This window comes from Enhydra lutris, unplaced genomic scaffold (genome assembly GCF_002288905.1).
Source record: "Enhydra lutris kenyoni isolate GAN:26980312 unplaced genomic scaffold, ASM228890v2 scaffoldscaffold12, whole genome shotgun sequence".
Lineage (NCBI taxonomy): Eukaryota > Metazoa > Chordata > Mammalia > Carnivora > Mustelidae > Enhydra > Enhydra lutris.
In genome coordinates, this window is record NW_019154096.1 from 65,176,690 (window position 1) to 65,202,082 (window position 25,393).

The window sequence follows — 25,393 nt, forward strand, 5'->3', positions numbered from 1 at the left end:
GAATTGGACTGCACCCTTCAAGGACAGGTCCTTGCCCGAGGAAAAGATAACAGATGAGCATATCCAGCTACTTACTAGAATCACATGATACCACTTCAGGGAAAAGGGTGATATGAAACAGAACTGGGACCTGTCCCATGAGAGGAGCGAATGTTAAACACACCAGAATATTCTGGTGATGTCAAAAATGACCTTACAACGTGATCTGAGTAGTGATGGACAGAAAGGGGGAAGGGTGGGTGCTGGAGGTAGCTCCAAGTATTGGGCTCTTCTTTCCAAGCTTATCTTCTTCCCAGGGGGACCCATTTTCTGTCATGAGGGTTCTCCCTCTCCACTGGGCCACATGCAGACCTTTGTCAGCTGGATTTTTCTGAGCACTGTGAGTCAGATCAGTTCTGACGTCCTCTGATTCATTTCAGTTGCTATCTCTGGCTACAGAACTTGGATGAGGAAAGATCTCGAAACATCAACCAAATAAAACTTGGGGGGCACCTGTAGCACAATAAGGAAACCAGCCAGTTACTGTCTCAGAGTAAAGATCCTCCCTTCCCGTACATAATGCATTTGCAGACCTTTAAGTAGCAGGGATATTAGGGCCAAGATCCGGTATGTAAACAGATGTGAAGGTCCAATGGGATTTTTTATTTCACTGAAAACTGGCTATTCCACTTTTGAGGAAGAGCTTGGACTTAATTTAGAATTGTATTAAGTGCTATTTTAATGCAAAATAGTGCAGTCACTGGGGAAAATGGCTTGGCAGTCCCTCAAAAAGTTAAATATAGAGTGACCATATGACCCAGCAATCCCACTCCTAGGTACATACCCATGAGAATTGAAAACACATGTCCATACAAAAACTTGCACTCGTATGTTCATAGCAGATTCATAGCCCCCAAAGCAGAAACAACTCAAATGTCCGTCATCCAATAAATATTAACCGAAATGTGTCCTACCCATAACATGAGATATTGTTTGGCCATAAAAAGGAAAAATGAGGTATAGACACGCGCTGTGACACAGATGAACTGTGAAAATACTATGCTCAGTGAAAGAAACCAGACACAAAACGCCACATGTTGTATGATTCCAATGCTACGAAACTCCAGAAGAGGAGAATCCATAGATAGATAGAGACAGAAAGTAGATGGGTAGCTGCCAGGGGTTGGGGGTGCTGATAACAGGATGTGACTGCCAACGGATACAAGGTTGTTTGGGGGGTGATAAAATGCCCTGGGATTCGACAGACAGGAATGATGGTTATAGAACCCTGTGAGTACACCAAACAAGCCACAGATTGTCCATGGTAAAATGGTATGTTTTTATGGCGTGTGAATTATGTCTGAATTTTTTAAATGTATGAAGTGCCTTCATTTATCAAGCAGAGTTATACACTGGACAAACAAGGCCACATTCCTGCTCGTAGGAACCTTACTACCTGGTAGGGAGAGACATGTAGACACAGGTGTCCATCTGTGAATCAGCGACTGTGTGGGACAGGAAGGGCCCCCAAAGACGGCAAGTCTGGAGAGGCTTCCCAGCAACGTTTCACCTGAGCTGAATCTCAAGCTAAACAAAACAGTATGTATGGAGAACGCTTTGATCTTCTGTTCTGCAGTGCTAGTGGGGGAGAAAGAAGCCTAATCTTTCCCACTTCTAAATGATATGACAGACCCTGGGAAAGTCATTTTACTTCTCTAAGCCTCAATCTCTCACTCCCTTAGGAGGGTGTTGATATCAAAGCTTTATTTCTACCTTGAAGAAACATCTAGAACTCTAAGGCATACCATAGTCCATCTGGAGTTCTAGCATATTTAAATTTGAAGGTCCCATGAATTCTGATTCTGCAAAGGATTCCTCGATAGCATTCTGGGTGCTGTGCCTTCCGAAGGCTGAGTAAGGAGTCTTCGCTCTTCTGGCTGCCGCTACATCCTAAGGAATAACGCGCACACACTATGCTACCTTCCCACTGGCAGCCTTTGTCTTGCATCCCAAGGCCATTCCTAACTCATTCATGTCCAACTCACTCAGTTAACAGGAGTCTATATTCCTGAGCCCAGGGTCACACCCCCAAAATCATTAGGATTAAATGATGCTAAATTAGGAGTTTCTGTGAAGGTAGCCCATTCTTAGTAAGAACCTTTTAAAAAATATTTTTAAAACTAGGATAAAAAAATTTTTTTTTAAAGTTGGGATAAAAACAATGACAGACAATAAATTTAAACGGACTGCCTTCCCCTGACTTTAAATACGATTAGTTTTTTTTTAAAAGGTCTATTTACTTATTTTAGAGAGAGAGAGGGAGAGAGCACACAAGTAGGAGTGGCAGAAAGAAGGAGAGAATGTCAAGCAGACTCTGCATGAAGCATGGAGTCCGAGGTGGGGCTCGATCTCACAATCCTGAGATTACCACTTGAGCAGTAGCCAAGAGTTGGATTCTTAACCAACTAAATAAGATCAGTTTTTAAGCATATATAATTAAAACTGGTGGAGCATTTCAGCATTTTTAGTCACTCAAGGAAGTAAATTAGATGGGAACATTTCCTTTGAAAATAGTTACTTGTCCACATTCCTGGACCCAAATAAATAAATAACAAAGAAACAAAACAACAAGGTTGGACTAAGCAGGGTTAGGCAAGGAAGCCAAGTGAAAATATGTCTTCTAGTTTTTTCTTTCTATTTTCTTATTGTTGAGATATTTCCCTTCTGTTCGTATTTTCAGAGTACCTTCTCTGTTTTCTACCCCTTTCCTTCCTTCGAAAACTAATGGTATTTATTACATAACCATTTATTTGGATTCTCCTACTTTTGGGGTAGAGAGAAGCAGAAAGCAGGGACATAGTGACTGAGAACCTGCTCTAACCTATACTAAATGCTGATATATTTTCTTCTTCTATATCTATGTTTTCTTTCAGTCCTCATAAATTACTGTACCACCCACATTCGACATGTGATAAAACCAACACTCAGAGATATTAAATAACGTGTCCAGGTCACACAGCTAATAAGGAGTGGTGCTAGAGTTTGAACTTGGCGGGGTGGTCTGACCCCATAGCCCGACACTCAGAGCCACTGCCCCACACAGCCTCACCCAGCCTCAGTTACGGGAAGGCAGGGGGACGATTTCATGCCCTTTGTGTTCTAACACAGTGATTTGATCTCTGCAAACATTCACTCATTCATTTACTTGCACACATACGGGCTTTTCTGTGCCAGGTACAAGAATCAAGTAAAAATATGGGTGGGGCTCTCTCCACAGCCGGAGAGAGGAACTCACGGTGCATTAGCAGAGAGGCTTGGAAATGGGCGACTAGCAAAAATATGCACAGGGTGCCAAAGAAGCACAGAGGAGGATGAGGGGAGAAGGAAGGTAAGCCTGTCGGGAGGAGGAAAAGCTTAAACTGGATCCTGAGAGTCAGAGGAAGCAGGAAGCCTATGCCAGGCCACGGAAGAGCATGTGCAGGGAGAGACCCATGGGGAGAGGGGCCTTCAAACATTCCTGACAGAGAAGTCTGATGTGGGCATTTGGGGGTTAATCGTAGGACGTGACAGAAAGGCAGGTCCTGACCGTCAAGAGCTTGAAACCATGATTCTGGGAAATATGATTAAACTAATGGAAGAGGGAAGCCAACAGGGGTCATGGCTAACTGCAAATGAAAAGAATGCGAATGAGCTAAACCCTTACCAAACAGATGGAATCTCTAATCTGTCTCCTTCAATGCCTTCCCAGGACTTAGGAGGAAACTGTCCACCACTCATCATGTCCATCCCCAGGAGAATAAAAGTCAAAGCTTTTGACTCCCGCATGCTGGGGAACTGAGGCCAGCCCCTTGCCAGCCCCAGATTCCTGTTACTACTTTGTGTTCCGCTCAGACACAAGTCGTAAGCCGCCAGTCAGGACCGTAGGGCTGAAGGGAGGAACCAGACCTTCTTTCTGGCAGTATCTCTTGGAATACACTGTTTTCCATGGCAGGATCAAGTACTTCTCTTACATGTAAGGGAGGGTCTTTACAATGGAGTCTGAGGTTTGCAAAGTATGAAAAACATGTTCCCAACATAGCATCTCAGTAGCACCAGGAAGATTCGATAGAAAAGCTCCACGGAGTCCTGAGGAGTATCTCTTTGAACAAGACAGCAAAGTCCCTCAACATCAAAGCCCTTCCTCTGGCCCTTTGCCATATGTCTGATGGGTTGGGATTAGTGAGAGTGAGAAGGGGACACAAAAAGGAAAGTGGCAGAATCATGGTTATGGTCAGTTTGAAAACAGGTTGATATCACTTTAAGAAATAACAATGCACAAACACCCATAAGGTTCCCTCCGTCATGTGGTAAATCTGAGTTTTTGAGTCTTGGGGAGACTATCCCCAGTGAAGATAGTCCCTAGAGGTATATTAAACATAATAAGGAGGACACAGCAGGTGCCTGAATTGAAGCAAAAACACCTTTCCCTCTTCAGGGATATGAATTATTTTTCCAGGGAGAGGACTGCCAAGTCTACTTTGGTCCCTGGTCTTCAGTCCAGAACATTCTGCTTTGGGATTTGGACTCAGCTGACAACATAATCACTGGACCCTTTCCAGGTATCCTTCGGGTGTTTGATAACAGTGCCAGTCTCTCCTTGTTTGTTTGTCAAGAAGATACTTGCCCTAAATTTGCTCTTTCGTTTTCACTAGTCACAACAGCTCAGAGACAAAAAAATCCCAGGTGCAAAAACTTATCTGAGTTGCTACAGTAAAGCCAAGAGAAAACCCCATACGGATAGCTTGTTTTTGTGAACCAGGGAAAAGCAAGGTTTGCTCACTTTCTTGGGGAAAACAATTTATTTTATGAGAGTCTTCAAATTTGAGTTGCTAGAGGACTCAATTCGTCCTACTACTTAAAAATGATACGTGTGCCAATGCTTAGCCGATCTCAGGGCTGTCCTTCTGCTCGTAGGACTGAGGCCATACAGCAACATGAGTACGACCCTAAACTTGGGTATTCAACCAGGCTGGCATCAAGTCCAAATCTAGCTCTTCTACTCACTACCTATGTGACTTTTGGCAGGTTTCTTGTAGCATTCTATGCCTCCGTTTCTTTATCTATAAAATGAGGCTAACAGTAGTCCTCCCTTTGTTGAGTTATTATGAATATTTAATGGGGACAATGATAAAGCAATGGAACACAATGTCTGAGGCATAGCAGGTCCTCCGTGAATCTCAGCGGTTCTTCTAGAATGGTACTGTGGCCACCGTGAGACAGTTACCTGCACACGCAGAAGCTGTTTTGTGCATTCGCTGACCTGTGTGCTTTGTCGCTATGTCCCTGTTTTTTGCCAATTCCCTTCCTGCTCTTCAACGGAGAAAATAGTTTCTTCCTTACCAATTTGCGAGGTTGTTTTGAGCATGACAAAGGAAAGGTCCACGTAGGGACACTCTGAGGAGCACGGAGGCCTGCACAACTCCAAGTAGGAGTCGAGCCCCAGACAACAACAGGAAGCTGTAGCATCTTGAGGTCTTTCTGGCAGCTGCAGGAGGCCTTTGCCAAATATCCCCGAGCATCCTGCCAGGAGGTGCTCCCGAGCACGCGGCGTTGCTAGTACAGGAACACGCACGGCTGCGGGAGGGTGCATTTCCTCCGAGCACCTGTCCCAAACAGGATACTCTGAGCACACGTGGTGGCTTCCTGGGAATCCCACTTCCTGTATTGTTCTGGGCCCCGGCGGTGGCACAAAGCCTGGGCCTTCATTGCTTCATAGCAGTGGCAGACAAACAGAAATCATTATTTTTTTAAAATAATAAACAGTGTTATTGTATTCCCATTGTAGCTAAAATTTAGTGGATGCTCACATGTGCCCCTGTACTGTACGGTTTTCATATGCGTGTTCTCATTTAATCCTCATAATCGACATTGCCCTTTGGCTGGGCTCCTGGCCCTAAACCATACCTTCTGGTGCCCGGGACCAACTAGAGCCAGCAGTGCTGCCTTGGGGTTGGGAGAGGGGGGCACTGCAGCCTGCTTCTTGGAATTCTCTCTGATGATCCTCTATGTCTCTCCCATGCTAGGCAGGGGGTTGACCAGATGCCCTCTGAAGCTCTAGGTCTCCTGTCAATGGGATTATCTCAGGGCCCTGGAACTGACTGGATTCCAGGAGGGGATTTTGGTGAGTGATCAGTCCCTCCGGCCGGCATGATATTTCTTTCCCATGATGGAACAAGATCAGGCTGTTGACACATTGATTTCAGGTGACTCAAACTGTTCATATACACAGGGGCACCACAAAACAATATTTGCCCAGGGATCCATATATCCTAGGGGTGGACCTGCTCACTGCAATCATAGAAGGTAGGCATTCTTCTGCATACTTTATGGTTGAAGAAACTGTGACTTAGAAACACTATCCTCCCCAAATAACACATTTAGTAAGTAGAAGAGCTGGGACTGAAATTCTAGAATGTCCAACTTCAAAGCCACATGCTAAACTAATCCCCCAGATTTCTTTATCTGCCTTCCCTGAGATATGGACATCCCAATAATGGTTACTCTTTCCTCTAGCCAGTATCAAAGCCTCTCTTTGATACTGTTTGTTCTCTTGTTATTGAACCTACTGACAAGCCATTTTCCAGCACATGCTCTTTCAACCATGGTTTACTGGTCTACCCTTGACTTCCTGCCTTCTTCTACCAGCAGACATTATCTCTTTCACAAGCATCAACGGCTCAGTCCCAAAACATCTGATTTGAATCTCTTTCAGTGGAAGCATTCAGTAGAAGCACCAAACACAGTCACAATAAAGTGTTAGCTCCAGCAGAAACCTGCGTGTTTAGTTTTTATCTCTAATTGTGGAATAAACCTTTTTTCCCTCAATAAAGCCATTTAGGTTTCCACCAGCATGGTAATGTGATGCTTGAGAGGTAGGTGTGGTCAGCGGGTTCTGAATACAGTTGTTCTAGGGTAGCTTAGAAGGCAGCTGGGAGATCTGTCATGGCTTCTCCATCCCTACTCCAGGCTCCCCTGAAAAGGATGGAGTGGAGACTGTTGGGGAATGTGAGAACCAAGGAGCTGTCCACATCAGTATGTCAGGTCCCCACCCCGCCCTGCCTTAGCATCCATCTGCCAACCACTCCTCCCTGCTCCTGTCAAAGCTCAGGAGAGCCACAGTGAGACACCACTTTATTCCTGCTAGGATGCGTAGAATCACAAGTCAGATAATAACAAGGGCTGGCAAGGATGTGGAGGAACTGTAGCCTTCCATAAGGCTGTGCCGCCCATAAGAGCATAAAGTGGTGCAGCTGCTTTGAAAATGGTCTGGCAGTTTCTCAGAAGGTTAAACATAGTCCCCATGTGACCTGCAAATCTCTCTCCTTCTGAGAGATCCAAGAGAAATGAAAAGATATGTCCACACAAAAACTTGTATATGAATGTTATAGCAGCATTATTCATAACAGCAAAAAAAGGGGAAAACCACCCAAATGTCCATCAGCTGATGAGCGGATAAACAAACTGTGGTTTAAGCGTACAGTGCAACCCTATGTAGCCTACCCAGGGAAGGAAGTTCTCGAAAACATGCTAAGTGAAAGAAGCCAGACACAAAAGACCACACAGCATATGATTCCACTCATAGGATATGTCCGGAATAGGGAAATCCGTAGAGGCAGAGCATAAATAAGTGGTTTCCCAAGGCTCAGGGTGGGGTGGGAAGGATAGTGTGGTAATGGGGGAATAGTTAACGGTATAGCATTTCTTTCTGAAACAATAAAAATATTCCAAAATTCACCGTGATGATGGTTGCACGTATCAGTGTATATTAGTGAATGAACTAAAGTCACATATACTCTAAATGGGTAAATTGTATGGTGTATGAATTCTACCTCAAAAAGCTGTTAAAAAGGGGCACCTGGGTGGCTCAGTGGGTTAAAGCCTCTGCCTTTGGCTCAGGTCATGGTCTCAGGGTCCTGGGATCGAGCCCCGCATCGGGTTCTCTCTGCTTAGCGGGGAGCCTGCTTCCCCCTCTCTCTCTGCCTGCCTCTCTACTTGTGATCTCTCTCCGTCAAATAAATAAATAAAATCTTAAAAAAAAAAAAGCTGTTAAAAAGAGAATTGCAAAGAGCAAAATGAAACACCCCCAGGTTAACTCACCCACTGTGCCTCACCTTAATCCAACCGTGCCCAGGTATTAGCAGCTCTCTATTTGACTTCAGAAAGTCACCAGAACGTGGCCCATGTTCCTAGTTTGCAGGGACCACATCCAATAGCCTTTCCCTCCTGTACTGATTCGAGCCTGATTTGGACAAGGAGCGGGCAGCTAAGTATCTTCTTCATTAATCATAAATTAAAAGTGTGCAAACTCCCCAGTGTGCTCACGCTCGCCCACAGGCTGGGCTTTCTCTCTCTCTTTCCCAGGCAGCTGGACAAGTGACCACGTTCTCATGAGCTTCGCTGCAAAGAAGCCTCGACCAGTTCTCCAAAGATTACAACTATTTTTCCTTTTTTCTTTAGTAAATATCGCACAAGATGAGCGCACCCTAGGCAGGAACACAACTGAGATTTCGCCTTTCCAGAGGTTTTTCTTGACTATTGTCAACAGGCTGCCTCGAATATGTCTTTTTGATCGATGCTTGAACATACGGAAGAACAGCGTGGGTGGCCAGATCTCTTTCCCTTCCATCACACTTCCTAGTTCGGAAAGAGATGCACTGGCTACGGAGATTATAAAGTCCTGAACGAGAATATCCTCAGAACTTGCTCCATAGCTGTATTCAGGTTGCACGCTACTTTCCTCTTCTACACGTTTCCCTCCCCCCGTTAATTATGTATAAGGCATAGGGTTTTTTTGAGGAACGCATTAGGGAAGAACGACTCTAGATGGTACTTCAGAGGCCAATCCCAAGACATGAAGCTGCGTGCGGAGTGGGCTCCTTCACTTACCGGGAGGATCCAGGCAGCTAACCAAGTGCTCCAGGTTGCAGTAGGTCTCGGGGTGCAGATACAACAAGTGGGTGATAGTGGCCCGCCTGTGAGCAGGTGGGGGGGTCCCGGCGATGCTCACGTCCTGCACAACCAGCCTCCTCCTGTACGAGCCCATGCTGCCGGCTCTCTCAGAAGAGGACACTCTGCTTTTCCCAGAGCTGCACAGTTTCCCCAGACACTTTAAACCGAGGAAGGAGGGCATCTTGGTATGGATTGAACACAAAGGAGACACAGACACCAGGAGCCCAAGAGGCTGTGCTTTTCCTTCGACTCTCCTGGCTCCTTCTTATTTGTTTGTTTATTTGTTTTTCCTCCCTGCCCCGTAAAGAAGATTAGTGGAGATGTAGTTCAGTGATTAGCCCCAAGAGCTTAGGGCTCCGTGTAGTCAGAGGATCAGGTATAGAGAGAGTCGCCACCAGGAACTCAGGCCTGGGTCAGTCTGAGAAGCGAATGCATATCCAAAAACCAGATTAAGATCCAGAGCAAGGGAAAGGACACAGCTGCAATATCTAAAAGAATTCACCTGCCAAGAGTCCTTGTACATTAATATCTCTGGCAGGAGCACTGCGAACAGCTCTAAGGGTATCCATTGTATGTAACCTAAAAATGCAGAGCAGAAGGAACCCAGAGAATAATTCCATGTTCTTCAGTATTTCAGATCTCACAGGAGAGAGACCTCAAGAGAGGTCTTCAGCTTCCACTTGCTACAAATCCAGCTCCAGGCCACAGTCCACACTCCTCTCCACCTTCCAGAGGGAAACCCCTCCTCCTAGTGTCATGAAAATCTTTCTGCCTTATTCCATTAATCCAATGCTAAAAATATTCTTAATGTTGTTTCGCGGGGTTTCCACCATTGCAGAATCACGTGACGGAGGCAGAATTACCATGTAGGGAGCTGCGTGTTTTCACAAAGTTACAAGCTAGCAGGACCCTCACTCAACTAGGGGGGTGACATATCAAGGGCAACCCTAGCCATGAACGTTGGCCCTCTGACACCCACTCAGGAAGGTTACGCACAATATATGGCAGTCTGAAATGACACAACAGTCACAAGTCAGAGTGAAAAAACCCATACTGCCTTCTCCCGTCACTGGGCCATTATGTTCTGATACCATTTTTCCTTTCATTAAAACCTTTACACGCTTTAAACAGAATAGAGTTAGAGAGCTGGAAAGGCCTTCAGAGATAATCTGGTCCAGTGCTTCCCAAATAATGCCATGCCTAAGGGTCTTCTGTTGAAGCATTCGACTGTGGAATACTAGCCTGGACCTGTGAATGAGATGCTGCTGGGGGGTCAGGCCCAGGAATAGAGGCAGGCAAAGAGAGAGAGGAGGAAGCAGGCTTTCCGCTGAGCAGAGAGCCCGATGCGGGGCTCGATCCCAGGACCCCGAGATCATGACCTGAACCAAAGGCAGAGGCTTTAACCCTCGGAGCCACCCAAGCACCCCAGACCCAGGAATTTATATTCCTCGAAGTTCCCCGGACCAGGACCACCACTCAGGAAGCACTGATCTCCTCCAGCCCTTCAATTTCAAGATGGGGACTGTAAGTCTCAGAGATGCGAAGTGACTTTCCCAGGACAACAAAGCAAGCCCATGGCAGATCCAGGTCTCCTGACTCCTAGGTTATGACCGTTCCTACCACAGTCGTCAGGTCCTTTCACAAAACTTACAGAGTAGAGAAAGGAAACTAGTTTCTAATCTTTAATGCAAGACTTGGCAACAGACCTCAAGAACCAGAGAATCCAAATGTGCTATTATGACCCCAGCCCAGTGGGAAGCACAGTGGGACTGGGGAAGTAGATTCTGTCCAGAGACCTTCCACAGTGGGACGGAGCTGGGGAAGGAAAATAGGGGAGCCTTTCTACTACCAAAGTCACATGGTGAAATTTTTGTTCTCAAATTTGGGGGAATTAAGCCCTGGACCGCTATTGCCCCCAGAAAATAAATCCTTCCAAGGTCTTCCTCTAAAGACAGTTTACAAAGCAGGTGAAACAATCTGTATGTGTTCTATTTCTTGCTTGTCTATTCAAAGATCCTTGGGATATACAGTGTAAGATACTTTACCAATGCTTCCCAGAGTGTGGTTGTTGAACCAGTTTGTTTAAAACACAGATGCCTGAGGCCCATCTCAGACCTAGGTTCCTCTAGAGCATTTTTCTATAGAGTGGGACTTCTGCCCTCTACCCATAATTCCTTCTTCCTGTGGTTAGGTTCCTATAGGCCTGCTGTTTGCAAACTGAGCCCCTGTGCAGCTCTCTCTGCTCATGTGTGTTCACACGGCTTGTCTGTGAAATGTGTGTGTGTGTGTGTGTGTGTGTGTGAGAGAGAGAGAGAGAGGCTGGATCCAACCACTTGAAACATAGGCTCTAGCATACATTAACAATGTACAAACACAGACTTTGGACAGATCAGATGATTATTTTCTTTGAAGCCAGCATCTTCCTGACCAAGCCAAAGTGTAACTATAGTTTTCCATGGCAAAGCTGGTGTGCCTTTTCGGTCCCGAAAATTGTCAAGCGTTGCCCACTGAAACGAATTCTATACATTGACTCCACCTCAACACTTAGCTTTTGTTATCAGTAGATGTTCAGGCCACCTCTGAGTTTTTTGCCAAGATTAGAGATTCATATATTCAGTTCAAGAAGGAACTGGGTGCCGATAGCTTATATAAGGGAAAAATTAAATTCTTCAATAAAAGGATTATATCTTATATAGTATACATCTAATATACATATTATATATAACATACATAATCTATGTGTTACATATTATATATTATACATGTTATATGATGGAAAGTGAGCTAAATGGGGACCCAGACAAGGCTGATGAAAATAACAGGTTTGTTCGCTTTTAAAGACAATCTGACTACACACAGATGTGAGGGGTGGCTTCCTTCTCAGGCAGTGAAGGGAGAGAAACCTCAGACACCAGTCACTTGGGATTTACAGCCAGCACTGACAATGGGTGCTAAGTTCCACTTGCCAGGATGTCCAGAGTTGTTAACCTAACCTCTTCCACATAGTTCAGGGTAAACACCCAGCAGAGGACAAGCCTCCTATCTTTCTTTTTTTTTTTTTTTTAAACAAACACTTTTGCATTTTGCTATTGAAGTGTAGTGGACATACAATATTATTTTAGTTTCAGGAGTACAACATAGTGATTCAACATTTATATGTATTACGAAGTAATCACAATAAATCTAGTCAACACCTGTCGCCATAGGAAGTTGTTGCAATATTAATCATTAACTATATTCCCTATGCTGTACCTTGGATCCTGTGTCTTATTTTATAGCTGGAAGCTTCTATCTGTTAATCCCCTCCCCCCCATTCTGTCCCTCCCTGCCCCCCACCTCTTGCCAAGCATCCAGTCTTAAAGATATGCTTTCAGGGGTCTCTGCCTGACAGCTGTCTCTTCAGCCATGAAAGCACAGTATGGAGAAGGTCTGTAAAGCATCAGTGGACCCATTTCTTAGCACTGCAGGGATATCAGCCTCTTGCCACGGCCCATAAAATGAAAGGCATAGCAGTTACAAAGAAGTGTAATGGGTTTGGGGACAGTTTATAGGGTTGTATGACGCATCACAATGCATTACACTACAAAGCTAACGCTAATTACAAAGGCTTAACATTCACCCCAGGTTTTGGTGGCCTGCCTACCTCATCAGGTAGGACATTCCTAATTCTTCTCGTGACAGTTCCACTGCACCTGCACAAGCCCTTCTAGGATAAACTAGGACAAGAAACCTTCAGTCGGCAAATTCACCAAGTGGCTTCCCCTCGCACCAAGAGCCCCGAGCTCGCTGCTCGCTGCAGGAGCTCCATGATGATGAGATGAACCCCAGCCTCCCAGCCAGGCATTCCGGGGCTCCCTCGTGTTCGGAGGCTGGATGCCTTTACTACTTCTTAATGTGCCAGTCACGGGTCAACTCCTGCAGCGATTTCTTCCAGAAATGCTCTCTGACTTTTCTTTAATTCCATTCTCTGTTATGACGTAGGTATTTCTTCCCCCAGACAAAGGCCTACCTGTCCCTTTAAAGTCTCCGCAGCCATCTATCTGCTTCTTACTAAGAAAAAAACATTTTAAGAGACAAAACCACGCCCTTTGAATGTGGATCTTTATGGCATTTAGTTTTCTAAGGGAATGGCCTGAATTTGCAGCCTGTGGCTTGATCAGGGATAATGGGGTTGTGGGCTTTTCAGTTTGGGTTCCGGTTTTCATCAGAACCTGGCCAAAAAAGGAGCTCAGCAAGTGCATGCTGTAGCTCCCAGTTATCGGGGTGATCTCTGCTGCTGAGCACCATGGGGGGAGCAGAGCAACAGCTTTCTAAGTGGGAAACATCAGCGGAAGGGGCACAGCCGGACCTTCAGGTGTGCCTCGGCCCCTCGGGGGCTCTCCCCCTCCAGCAGCTCTGCCTCTTGCTGCCATCAACAAACCTCAAGTTTGACCCTTCTCTTCGCCTACAAGGGCAACCCCTGGGCATCTCCTCTGCAAAGCTCAGTCTACGGGGTCTTACCCTTTCCTCCAAAGCAGGCTGTGATCTTCTGAGCACACTGGCACAGGCTCCCCTCTGGGTAGGGCTCCTCGGGAAGGCCTGCTTCGTCCATCCCTCGGCAAGCGGCGACCTCTCTTCCCGTAAGGCCACCCGCCCAAGACCTGCTCAGAACAGAACGAGCAGCCAAGCCCCCTCGTGCACAGCATCTCCACTAATAATTCAGATACTGCACAAAATCTGCTGAGCATTCAGGATTGAGAGCACCGGGGCGCTCTGATGACTGGAGTGTCAGTAGTTTAACAGACAGCAAGGGGCTCAGATTACTCCCTGACCATACTCTTCACGGGCAAGATTTCCAAATGGCGGTGAGAGCCCGGCTTGGAATGCCTTCAAGGAAGAAGCCGCAGACGGGGATCGGCTCTGGGAAGGTCACAGGCAACCCGGAGCCCGAGTCCCATATGTGAGACAAGGCTGCCCCACGAGTCTGTCCCATGGGGTCCCAGCACACATTTCCCACTACATATCACAACCCATCAGCTTTGGTCTTGTTCAGTTTCTAAACTTCTCTCTACCCTGAGCATGTCCTGACCCTTAATCGTTCCCATTCTTCTTTCTCTCTTCCTGACATTCCTCACCCTTCTCCCACCCGTTCCTTCTGAGAATCCACCTGGGCTTAAAAATGCTTCTCAACTCTCACCTCCCACATCCAGGTGTTCAGGATTACTCCAGCTACAATCAGTTCCTTCCTGCCTTGTCCCAAAGTAACAGCTCTCCCATGGCATTCCTTATATCCTGCACTGTAATATGGTTATCTGTAGACTTCTATTTCCTCTGCTGGCTGCGGAGCTTCTAGAGGGCAGGAGTCTTGCCTTTGTCATCCTGTATCCAATATGCCCCCCACACATCCTAGGTGCTCAATGCCTTGTAAAGAGAATTTGACCATTCCCGGTAAGAACTCAGTGCGAAACAGGAGCATCTAATACTTGGGCAAAAGGCAGGTTATCAAAGACAAAACACACTCTGGTCATCATTAACTACTTAAATAGGAAAGGACAAGAAAGACCTTTTATACCGATTGGTCTGAGAACTCCTATTCCTACATATATGAGATGGGATTTTCCTCCTGCTGGTCAAAGCTGATCTTAGTGCCACCGACCTGGGAGGCTCAAAGTGACAAGCACATGCCCGCAAGGCCCAAGCCAGGTGAGGCCACAGGAAGCTGTCCCGGTGGTTGGTCATGAGGAGACAAGCTGTCCTTGGTGGTTGGATAAGTAGCTGAACATGGACCCAGAAACCCTGACGTCAGCGACTCTCAGAACGTCTGCTGACAGAGGCGCTGGCCCCAGAGCCGGGGCGCAGGGCCTGCCTGCCCCAGCCTCCCTGCTCAGCCCTTCCAGAGGAAAAATGCCGAAGGAAGTGTTTCCAGCGACACGGTTTGAAGTATTTATAATTCATCTATCTCAACACGAATAGCTCCAACTCACTCTGGCAAACCTCATGCTTGCTGTCAGTTTACTAGAAAACGTCAACCATCCCCAGATAATCTATTTCCTGACTATGTTGCAAGCAAGGTCTCCTGCTCATGAAAGTCTTGTCTTACAATCATTCACCTCTGGACTTAAACTTGAACTTCAAAGAGGAACTCCTTGTAGTTTATGGTCATGAGAAATATGCAAGGTAGATAAGGAACAGGACACCTGATTAAAATCAGTGTGAGGCTTTTCACCATCCTTTGTTTAAGGGATCTATCTTCATGCTACAAATATTTACTGGGGCTACAGTAGGCTAGGTCAGGTGTTAGCCTTCATAGCGAATGAGAAGGGGGCCCTCAACAGGCACGCAAGTTAGCAGGCGATGCAGGCACGTATGGGCCCTACTGTCGCGCAACTTGGTAAACACCTCCCCCGTGTAAAGTTAGAGCGTAAGAGGTTGGGGGCTGGGCTTGGAGATCTGGAATGTGGGAAGTGGTGCGTCTTAATTTTCTGTCTTAAAGAAAATGTGTTTCTTTTGTGTGTGTATGTGTGTGAATATATACATTTTTAATTTTATAATTTTTATTAACATATAATGTATTGTTAGCCCCAGGGGTACAGGTCTGTGAGTCGCCAGGTTTACACACTTCACAGCACTCACCATAGCACATACCTTCCCCAGTGTCCATAACCCAACTACCCTCTCCCTACCCCCCTCCCCTGGCAACCCTGTTTGTTTTGTGAGATTAAGAGTCTCTTATGGTTTGTCTCCCTCCCGATCCCATCTTGTTTCAGAAAATGTGTTTCTGAAAGACAAGTGGCTTGTGTTCCACCTCTTATGGGGACAATTGTTATGTATTTCTATTCCGTTCCCAACAATGGCACACAAAAACACGTTTCCCTTAGGGAGTCTGCAGGCGTGTGTGTCACACATGCTCCTCCAGCACACTCTCCATGCCGTGCTCTGATATTATGAAAGTGCATGGGAGAGGGAAAGATTGAGTCAGCCTGATGCTGGTGGAATTATGGAAAATACGAAGTTCTATCTGAACCTCAAAGAAAAAACGTACCAAGCAAATAAGCAGATTAGGGGAAGGCAAAAAGGATGATCTGAAGAGAGGATGCTCCAGAAGAATGTTTTATTCAGATCACACACCTGACAATGGGAAGGGTGGTCAAGAGCCAGGGAAGGTCTTAGAAGGAAGAACCTACCCATCTACCTATAAACAACTCTATTTAAAGGAATGAAATGGCATTACGACTGAGCAAGCACACACACACACAAAATGCCTCCGAACAGTTTGCTGACTGCCATTCTTTCTCCAGAGGGTCAGAATGCTGAGAAAACTTGGCACACGGCCACCAGCGCCTCAGCCTGATTCAGTAGTAACTGCCCCACTCAGCACTTGTTTTTGTCCAAGAACCTTATAACCAGAAACGTGGTCATCATGGCAGCTGTCCTGAGAGGGGAGGGGATGACACATGCTATAAGAAGCCCCTACAACTCGGACTGAGAAACTGAGACCCAGGGGTCACTGCTCCCCTTGAAACAAAACCCACAGTCAGAACTCAATGTATGAAGAGAACCTAAATTCCCCAAAGGCAGGTCCAAGGACTTACTGACTGTTTGGAATTTCAGGGCTGTAAAAGGTTTCAGAACACGGTGTTTTAAATGTGGCTACGGATGGACAATGATTTTTCTAACAAAGGGGAACCTGCCCTTGTCTCTCCATAGTCTGAGCTGGTGACTTCCACGGCACCTTTGACCTGGAAGGGACAATTTTACGGGATGCAAAATTGGGAGTCTCTGATGTGAAAGATGCTTTCAGGAAGAACCATCATCCAGGTATCATTTCGTTTCCTATTTGTCAAAATAGGGTATGTAATCACTGTAAGATAATTTACTGCAATGTAGAAAGAAAACTCTAGAGCATGTGTGTGTGTGTGTGTGTGTGTCTCCTTTAACATTTTAAAGTATGCATATGCTTTAGAATGTACACAACATTAATACAGTTCAAGTGCATTGTTTATCAGCAATTAATACACATAACTACGTGTTGTTTTACTTTTTTAACGCTAGGATGCAAAATCAAGAGAGGTTGGAGACCAGCAATTCATCTATCAAAATAAATCATAAGGAAACTAATAAGAACTCGACTAATCCAGAGGTTAAGTACTAAATAATGGATGAACCTAAGTTGAAAATGCATAAAGAAGAACAACAATGTGGTGGGTGAATGCATGCCTGGGCTTTGGAGTCAGAGAACCTCGTTCACATCCTACCTGGTTCCGCTATGTACCGTTGGGCAAACTCAGGTGAGTTTTTCACTTATTTCAACCTTGACTACCTTGTCTGTAAAATGGATATAATAATAGTATCTCCTCTATGTATCTACTAAAGCCCTTAGCAGTTCTTAGTCCCTACGAAGGGCTCTAGATATAGACATGGGACTAACAATAGAAATTAAAACAATTGAGGCCATAGGTTGGTCCTGAGATACTCGTGAGCCTTAGGATATGTGTAAAGTACAGTCCTCCCTAAAGAAGCAGCCACTACTCAGATCGAGACAATTATTGCTAGTTTGGGATGCAGGCCAAGTATGGCCAGATGTTCAGATTTTTATGTGAAATCTCCCAAATTTCAAACATTTGCAACTAGCTAAAAAACCCCCAAAAAACAACAACAAAAAATTGTCTCTCTCACCCATACCCCACCACGCCCAAAGGTGCACGCGTGCACACACACACACACACACACACACACACATACAAGAGAAAACATGCTTCCAGGCCTACCATGCCTGTGGGCCAGCAGTCTGAGACCTGTGTACAAGTTCTTTCAAACCTCAGTGTAAACCCTCCCACTCACTGAGCTTAAACCAAACAGTTATGATTTCTTTTGGGTACTGGCAGAACGTGGTGGGGTACAAGATTTGAGAAGCACTGACAGTTTTCACATAAAAGAGTCATACCTTCTCATTTGTAAAATCAGATTTTAATTAAGGCACCTCTGTCCTGAGCCACCATGTGCACATCCCTGTATTCCCCAACAATTAAGTATGTAATACTAGTAGCACTTTCAGAGCACAGTTTGTCACATTTTCTTCCATGTGACAAATAGAACATGTCCTTTCTCCATTATATTATTGTTTATATCCACATTATATAATTTTGGATCTTTAATCACTCATAGGATCCTATTATACATACTACTCTGTAATTTTTCCCTAAACTTTTTTTTTTTATAAAATTAAGGTCTAATTTATATACAGTGAAAAGCATAGATCTTAGGTGTACAAGTCAATGAGTTTTGACAAATGCATCCACCCATGTAACCCACATCTCTATCAAGATATTGAATACTTCCATTCCCACAGAAAAGTCCCTGTGCTCCTTTGCAGTTATGCTCATCTCCATACCAGAGACAACCACTGTTCTGATCACCACTTTGGTATGTTCTAGAACTTCATAAACATAGATATCCAGGTTCTACCCCTTTGCCTCTAGCTTCTTCTCTCAGCATGGTTTTGAAATTCATCCATGTTTCCCTGTTAAGTTTTTCCTCTAATATTTCTCCTGATGCAAAAATCATAGCTTCTCTCCAATATGCTGTAAACCATAATCTGGGTGTTATTACCACATGGTAAACACTCATTCCATGAACTTTGGAACTGATAACAAATGCAATACCTACTTGTGGAGTCCCAGAACTTAACTGCTGTTGATACCATATCATTGATTGGGGCAGGCCCATGATCTGGGAGGCTGCCTGGGTCAGCAGTCTTGATAGGAAGACTTCAGACTATACCATACGCTGGGGGAGGAAGAGCTGTCTGTCTCTGGAAGTACTGAATCAAAAAGGGAAGTGGAAACGGGAAAGGAGTCAATTATGAATCAGCACATGGGAGAAGGAATCAGGGAGAACCTATTTCAGGATGAAATGGGACGAGAGATAGGTAAGCTTGACTAACCATGGGGCAAGTGGGGTAAGACAAAGTTGTTAGTAGATAAGGAACACATGACAGTTCTAACATCTTCCCACAATACAGAGTACCTCATGGAGCCATCCCTTTCTTGCCTGGATTCAAACACCCAGCCACACTGAGGACAGGCAGTGTTTATACGACTTGACTCCAATGGACATATGGCCAGAATACAAAGATACGGGATGCTTACTAAGGGGGAAATAAATCTGTGATACAAGGCGTTTGGTTAGAACTCCAAAGAATAGAGCCTGAGTGACTAGGGAAAAAGAAGTACAGCCATTGAGACAAGAGACACAGGAGAGAGATTGAGTTTTGTTGATAATGAACTAATTTCAGATATCATAATGAGTTTAGGATGTCATCATAGTATCTACAGAGTGGTGTCTAGCAGACAAATGGGAATGTTCCTCTGAGTCTCAGTGGAAAAGTCAAAGCCAGAGCTATATCTTTGGCAGTGTCCGTCAAAGTGAAGGCTGGAGCCATAGGAATAGATGAAAGAGGAAAAAAATCATTGAACCATGAACTTCTTGAAAGCAAAGGTGGCCTTCTCCATTTCTGTGTTTGCTTTACGGAAGATGGTTCACAAATATTTATGAGCACTGGACCTTAAAATGAATCTTCTTGTAGGTTATCTGGGAAAAATATTAGAATTGCCCATCTAGACTCAATTTACTCAAATTGACCCTTTGTACATAAATGCTTGAACCTCTCAGCTCATTGCATTAACAAAATGCAACTCAGCAGTACTTCCTAGCATTCTAATTAAAGACACATGCATTTTATTGATTAAAATTTCCAGTAACACAGCATAATGCTATTACTTATCTTGCCAAGAAAAGGAGAGAAGCGGTTAAAAAAAAAAAAAACAAAAACAAACAAAAAAACCACTCACAGAAGGCTTCAATACATCCTCCAATTTATCATGGATAATTTAAAAATGTAGTAATTAAACTCATCTAAGAGGATATAGGTTTGCAGAGAACAGATTTAGAAAAATATTGGATTCTAAAGAATATTACCCTTTCCACAATCCATTTCATAATTATAAATGTGTACCCATCAGTAAAACTGCCCAGGAAAATCCAAAGGTAGCAGGGACCATGATCTGTATAAAAACAATTTAATCACATTTATTGAACATCTCCTTGTGCATAGCCCTGCAATAGGTATAAAATAGAAAAACAAAGTGCCTTGCTTTTCATAGAAGCCTCTATAAAGGCTTCCAATATTGGAACTCTCAAGACAAAGCAAGCAAAAATAGCCTGCACCAGGGTGAAGTGGGTGGTGGATGTCTTCAACAGGACAGATGGATCATTTGGAGCTCCGTGTGTGTGCGTGTGTGTGTGTGTTTCTGTGGTTCTTTTATTTATTTATTTTTTCAGAAGGAGAGAATTGCTTGGCACAATTTTTAAACTCACATTGGCATATGGAGAAGCAGAGCAGGGGGTGGGGGGAAGGCAGCCTCGAAATAGAGAACCGAGCAAATGGTAATGCCTAAGGATCCAAAAGGATAGAAAAAGAGCTTTTTAAGAATACGAATTACAAATGGTTTAAAAGATTATCATGTTAGAGTCCTAGAAAAAGCAATTAGATACTTGAAGTTCCACAGAATCCATGGAGTAGATAGAAACAAAGACCAGGCTGAAAGAAACATCACACTAGGTTAACTTACCACCCACCAATCTTGATTTCAACCACACCCTTCCCTCCACACTGTCTGTCCCTCCTCCTTGGGTTTACTGCCCTGCGAAGCCCTCTGTAACTCTACCCTATGAATTCACCCATCTCTGAATGGCTAATTCACCCCTCAAATTGCAAACTTGGTTTATAATTGAGGGTCAGGATATGTCACGTATTTTCTTACCTATAGTTTCTTCCATTTGATTTTGATATTTCCATTTCTGATATACTTCATTAGAGAAAATTTGAGAAACACTGAAAACCATAAAGAAATGGAGGCAACATGATCCTACCATCCAGAAACCACTATTAATGCATCAGTATGAATATTAATTTTTGTTTTTCAGTTTTCTCCCATAAAGTATTTCATGTGGTTCAAATCACATTATATGTGCAATTTACAACTTTTGCTTATCAGAATTTCTCCCATGTCATTCAAATCTATTTCAAGGTAATTTCTAAAGTTAAATTTTCTATTGAAATACATCTTATGGTAAAGTTCAAAAACCTCTTGTACAGAGCTCAGTGAACTTTTACCTGTGTACAACCATGTCACTACCTCTCAGATCAACATCTAGAACATTCTCAATACCCTAGTAGGTTCATCTGGATTTAGTCAATACTGCAAACCCCTTCCTCCAGGCAACCACGATTCTGACTTATCATAGGAGATGCTTTGCTTGCTTTTTACCTTGAGATAAATCTGTGGTTTCTTTGCTCAGCATAATGCCTGTTCAATTCATTCACATTGTGTGTATCAGTAGTTCTTCCCACCCTAAGTAATATTCCCTTTGAACAGTACACCACAACCACAACTGAATTATCCACTCTCCTGTTTTAGGACATTTGGGTTTTTCCAGTTTGGGTCTATTATGAATAAAACTGCTATGACTATTACTGTATGTGTCCATTCGTGGATACATACTCATTTCTCTTGAGTATACACCTGGGGTAGAATAGGCATGTGTCAGCTTTGGAAGGCACTGGATGGCACTTTCCAAAATGACTGGTTCAGTTCCTCACCTAGACTTAGTGCTAAGGGTCCTTCTAATTTTAGCCGTTCTGATAGATGAATAATGGCATCTCACTGGGGTTTTAACTTGCATTTTGATGACTCATGATGGTGAGACTTTTTCCACATGCTTATTGGCCATTTTGGATATCCTCTTTTGGGAAGTATGTCTTTATAAAGTATGGATCATCTGCTTTCCTACGAAAGGATGTAGGATGTAGGATGTATACATATACATACAAATGTTGTAGCATGTAGGATTTATACAGACTGCCCCACAGTGGTACCCCCCAGGCTGAAACCCACACTGTAATAAAATAATCCTGTGTGACAGTCACTAAGGTGCACATTTATTGACATGCATCAGCTCTGTAAGGCTCACAGTGACTTTATGCATCAGGGAGATGTTTCCACTTCCCAGGGCTACCTTAACAAAGTAGCATAAATCGATTCGCTTAAATGACAGAAATGTATTGTCTCCCAGTTCTGGAGGCTAGAAGTCAGAGCTCAAGGTGTCAGCTGCGTTGGTTCCTTTGGACAGGTGAGAGGGAGAATCTGTACCCCACATTGCTCCTGGCTCCTGGTGGCCTCAGGTGTTCTTGGCTGGTAGATGGCTGTCTTCTCCCTGAGTTTTCACATCATTTTACCTGTGTGTCCAAATTTCCCATTTTTATAAGGACATCAGTCATCCTGAATCAGGACCCACCCTAATGAACTCATCTTATCTTGATCATCTGCAAAGACCCTAGAGCCAAATAGGGTCACATTCACAGGCCCTGGGGGTTAGGACTCAACATGTTTTGTAGGGAACAATTCAACACAAAACACTAGGAAACTAACTGACATAGAGGAAAGAACTTCCCAAGGAAAGGAGGAAAACATATATACAAATGTATCTTACAGAAGGATGTAAGATAATAATCAGTAACAGTGAGAGTGCCCTTACAGGATTATGTTACCTGGGAAAATGGTGTTTTTCTAAGAAACCCAGGGGATTTCAAATGATTGTGTTCTCAAAAACCTCCCCAGGATTTCTTTTAATTTTATTGCCAACCTTGGGTGTAATGACTCTGAAGAGAATTCTAAATCCTTTTAAGGTGCAGTTTGATTTTAATCAGAGGTATGTAAAATCAGGAGGGAGTTTATTTACTTTGGGAAAAGTCCCTCTTAATTTCTGAAGGAGGCTTGTTCCCTCCCATCCTGGGACTCAGGGGCACGCTGACATGCTGTGGTCCACATGTCCATAGCTGACGCCAGCCTGTGGGTGCCACGAAGGGAGGGGTCAGCTTTTTCAACTGTGCTAACTCCAGGTCCTAGGACAGTAACTGGCATGAGTCAGGAGCTCAAAAAAAAAAAAAAAAAAATTGTGAAATGAGTGAAATGGACAATGCCTTCCAGTGCCCACCTTCCATGTATATTTTGACATCTTCCACAAGGAGAGAAAAACCAAGAAACAAACATCAAGAAAGATATGAAGCTTTACGAAACATTTAAGAGAATTGAGACTCTTACCCAAGGGGCATTCCTTTTTCCCATCTTTCTAAAAGCAACACTCCAGACTTCTGTATCTGAGTTTGTTTGTTTTTTTAAGATTTTATTTATTTATTTGTCAGAGAGAGAGGCACAGCGAGAGAGGGAACACAAGCAAGGGGAGTGGGAGAGGGAGAAGCAGGCTTCCCGCTGAGCAAGCAGCCCAAGGTGGGGCTCAATCCCAGGACACCAGGATCATGACCTGAGCTGAAGGCAGATGCTTAACGACTGAGCCACCCAGGTGCCCCTGTATCTGAGTTTAATGAGCAGAAATCAACTCAAGTAACAGGCTACTGATAGGCTGAATGTAAATGAATAAACAGGTATTGAAGATTTTGAGAAAGAAAGACCCTTCATTTCCCAAAAGCATTCTGAGCTTTTTTTTCTATTTTCAAATATAGGGGTAGGAAAAACAAAACAAAACAAAACAAAACCCATGAAGATTGCTAAGTAATTCTAAGTGAAATACAACTGAGATGGACAAACGTCCACTTGAATCCTGTATATTCTTAGAAGTTAAAAATAAATCATCCCTATTAATCCCCTTAGCTCCCTTATACAAATCTAGATCACGTCGGTCAAATAAAATCTTTAAAGTGGCATAAAATCAAATCATTTTAATTAGGTGTTTCTTGTGCTTTATTTCTAAGCCTTCTTTCCCCTTCTTTCTCCAGCTAAACAAAAGCATCAACATTCTTGGTGAGCGTGTTTTCAAACAGGCTTTTAGAGGCAGAAATGATTTGTAATGAGTAATAACGTGGACGCGGGTGGCGTTTTCACTCTGCCCGAGCCGCATTAGCCTGTGGGAAAATCTGTCTATTGAATGACCATTTGGGTTTTACTGACTTCTCTAAAAGATATCTTGGTAAGCGAAATTAATCTTTACTGCCTTCAAGATAGTTGTTCCTTTTTCAAAAAGCTTTCCTTAGCTGACTCTTTCTTATTTCCTTCACTATTCTAGCTCAGTAGACGATCCAAAAATGCCTGCCGTCTGCCTTTGCAAAGTTTTATTGGAACTCAGTCATATCCATTCATTTCTGTATTATCCACGGCTGCTCCTGTGTTACAATCACAGTTGGTGAGTTGCAAGAAGGACTGTTTGGCTGACAAAGGCTAAAAACAGTTACTATCTTGTAGTTGACAAAGAGTTTGCTTTAGGCTAGTCACCCAAAGTGTTCAAACTTCTCTTTCTTAGCTTTTTTGCTCTACATACATCAGTGTTCATTGGCTTCATCTGTAGATCACCTCCTCAAGTATGGTTAGCAAGGTCCCTGTGGGTTAAAATAGTCTTTCTCTTCTTAAAAATAAAAAACAAAAGTTCTGCCAGATTAACGAGGCAGAGACTTTTATTTTGGTGTCAACAAGGTTTCACTCTCACCAATGCCCTTGCTACGGCACAGGACCCTGTAAGCATCAGTGACCCTAATTTATCCCTCCTTGTAGCCAAGTCCTTTGCCATGTCACTTTCCAATGTCCACTCACTTTGAGACTGGGCTTGACCACGTGACTTGCTCTGGCCAGAAGAGTAAAGAAGACATGTCAGTGTGTCAGTTCTGAACTTAGGCCCCAAGAGATCAGGCATGTTTGTGCTAGCTCTCTTGTCCTTCTCTTCACTGTGATGAGGACATGCTTCACACAACCTGCTGGTGCCAAGAGGAGGGTGAGAGATGCATGGAGCAGAGCGACCTCCAAACACAGGAGTAAGTCCGCCGAACTGCCCGCTAATGGCAAAGAAAGCCACTGACCCTTGGTATGCAGACCCATGAAACATAATAAATGATCATTGTTGTACATTTCTGAATTGGGATGGGTATAAAACGGCAATAGGCAATTGATACAACTTATTTGCCTGAAAATACTGACTGCTAATTCTTGTATTTCCCTGGAATCTTAAAGGCAAAAATGAGAAAGTTGAAATTTTTTTTAATGATCTGGTTCTTACATGACCATACTGCTAAAGTATAGGGGACAAATAGGGGACATAAATGTCCCTCGACAGTCAAAGAACAAAGGATAAATAACTAACCAATAAAATTTAGTGAGCACCTACCATGGGCTCCATGACAGAGATTTCTGAAAGATATAAAAATTATAGTTTCTAATATCAAAGAACTTATACTTCTGCTGTAGGAAAGGAAATAAAAAGGGGTGGATAATTAGAGTATAAGGCAGTAACTGAGTTCCAAAACTTCAAGGTTCTGGTTAAACATAGTGCTTTGATCATGTGTTTATCTCTGCATCTTGACAAAACCCCAAAACAAGAGAGG

The 25,393-nt window shown here is 43.8% G+C and overlaps 1 protein-coding gene across 1 annotated transcript in view; it reads right to left on the bottom strand.

Moving 5' to 3' along the window:
* The window catches only part of LOC111145422 (actin binding LIM protein 1), a 200,155-nt gene extending 191,007 nt beyond the window's left edge, over positions 1–9,148 (bottom strand). Inside the window, exon 1 of the mRNA XM_022500299.1 lies at positions 8,905–9,148. Within this exon, the coding sequence (XP_022356007.1) occupies positions 8,905–9,148 (244 nt within the window). The remainder of the gene's footprint in view (positions 1–8,904) is intronic.
* Between the last annotated feature and the right edge of the window lie 16,245 nt (positions 9,149–25,393).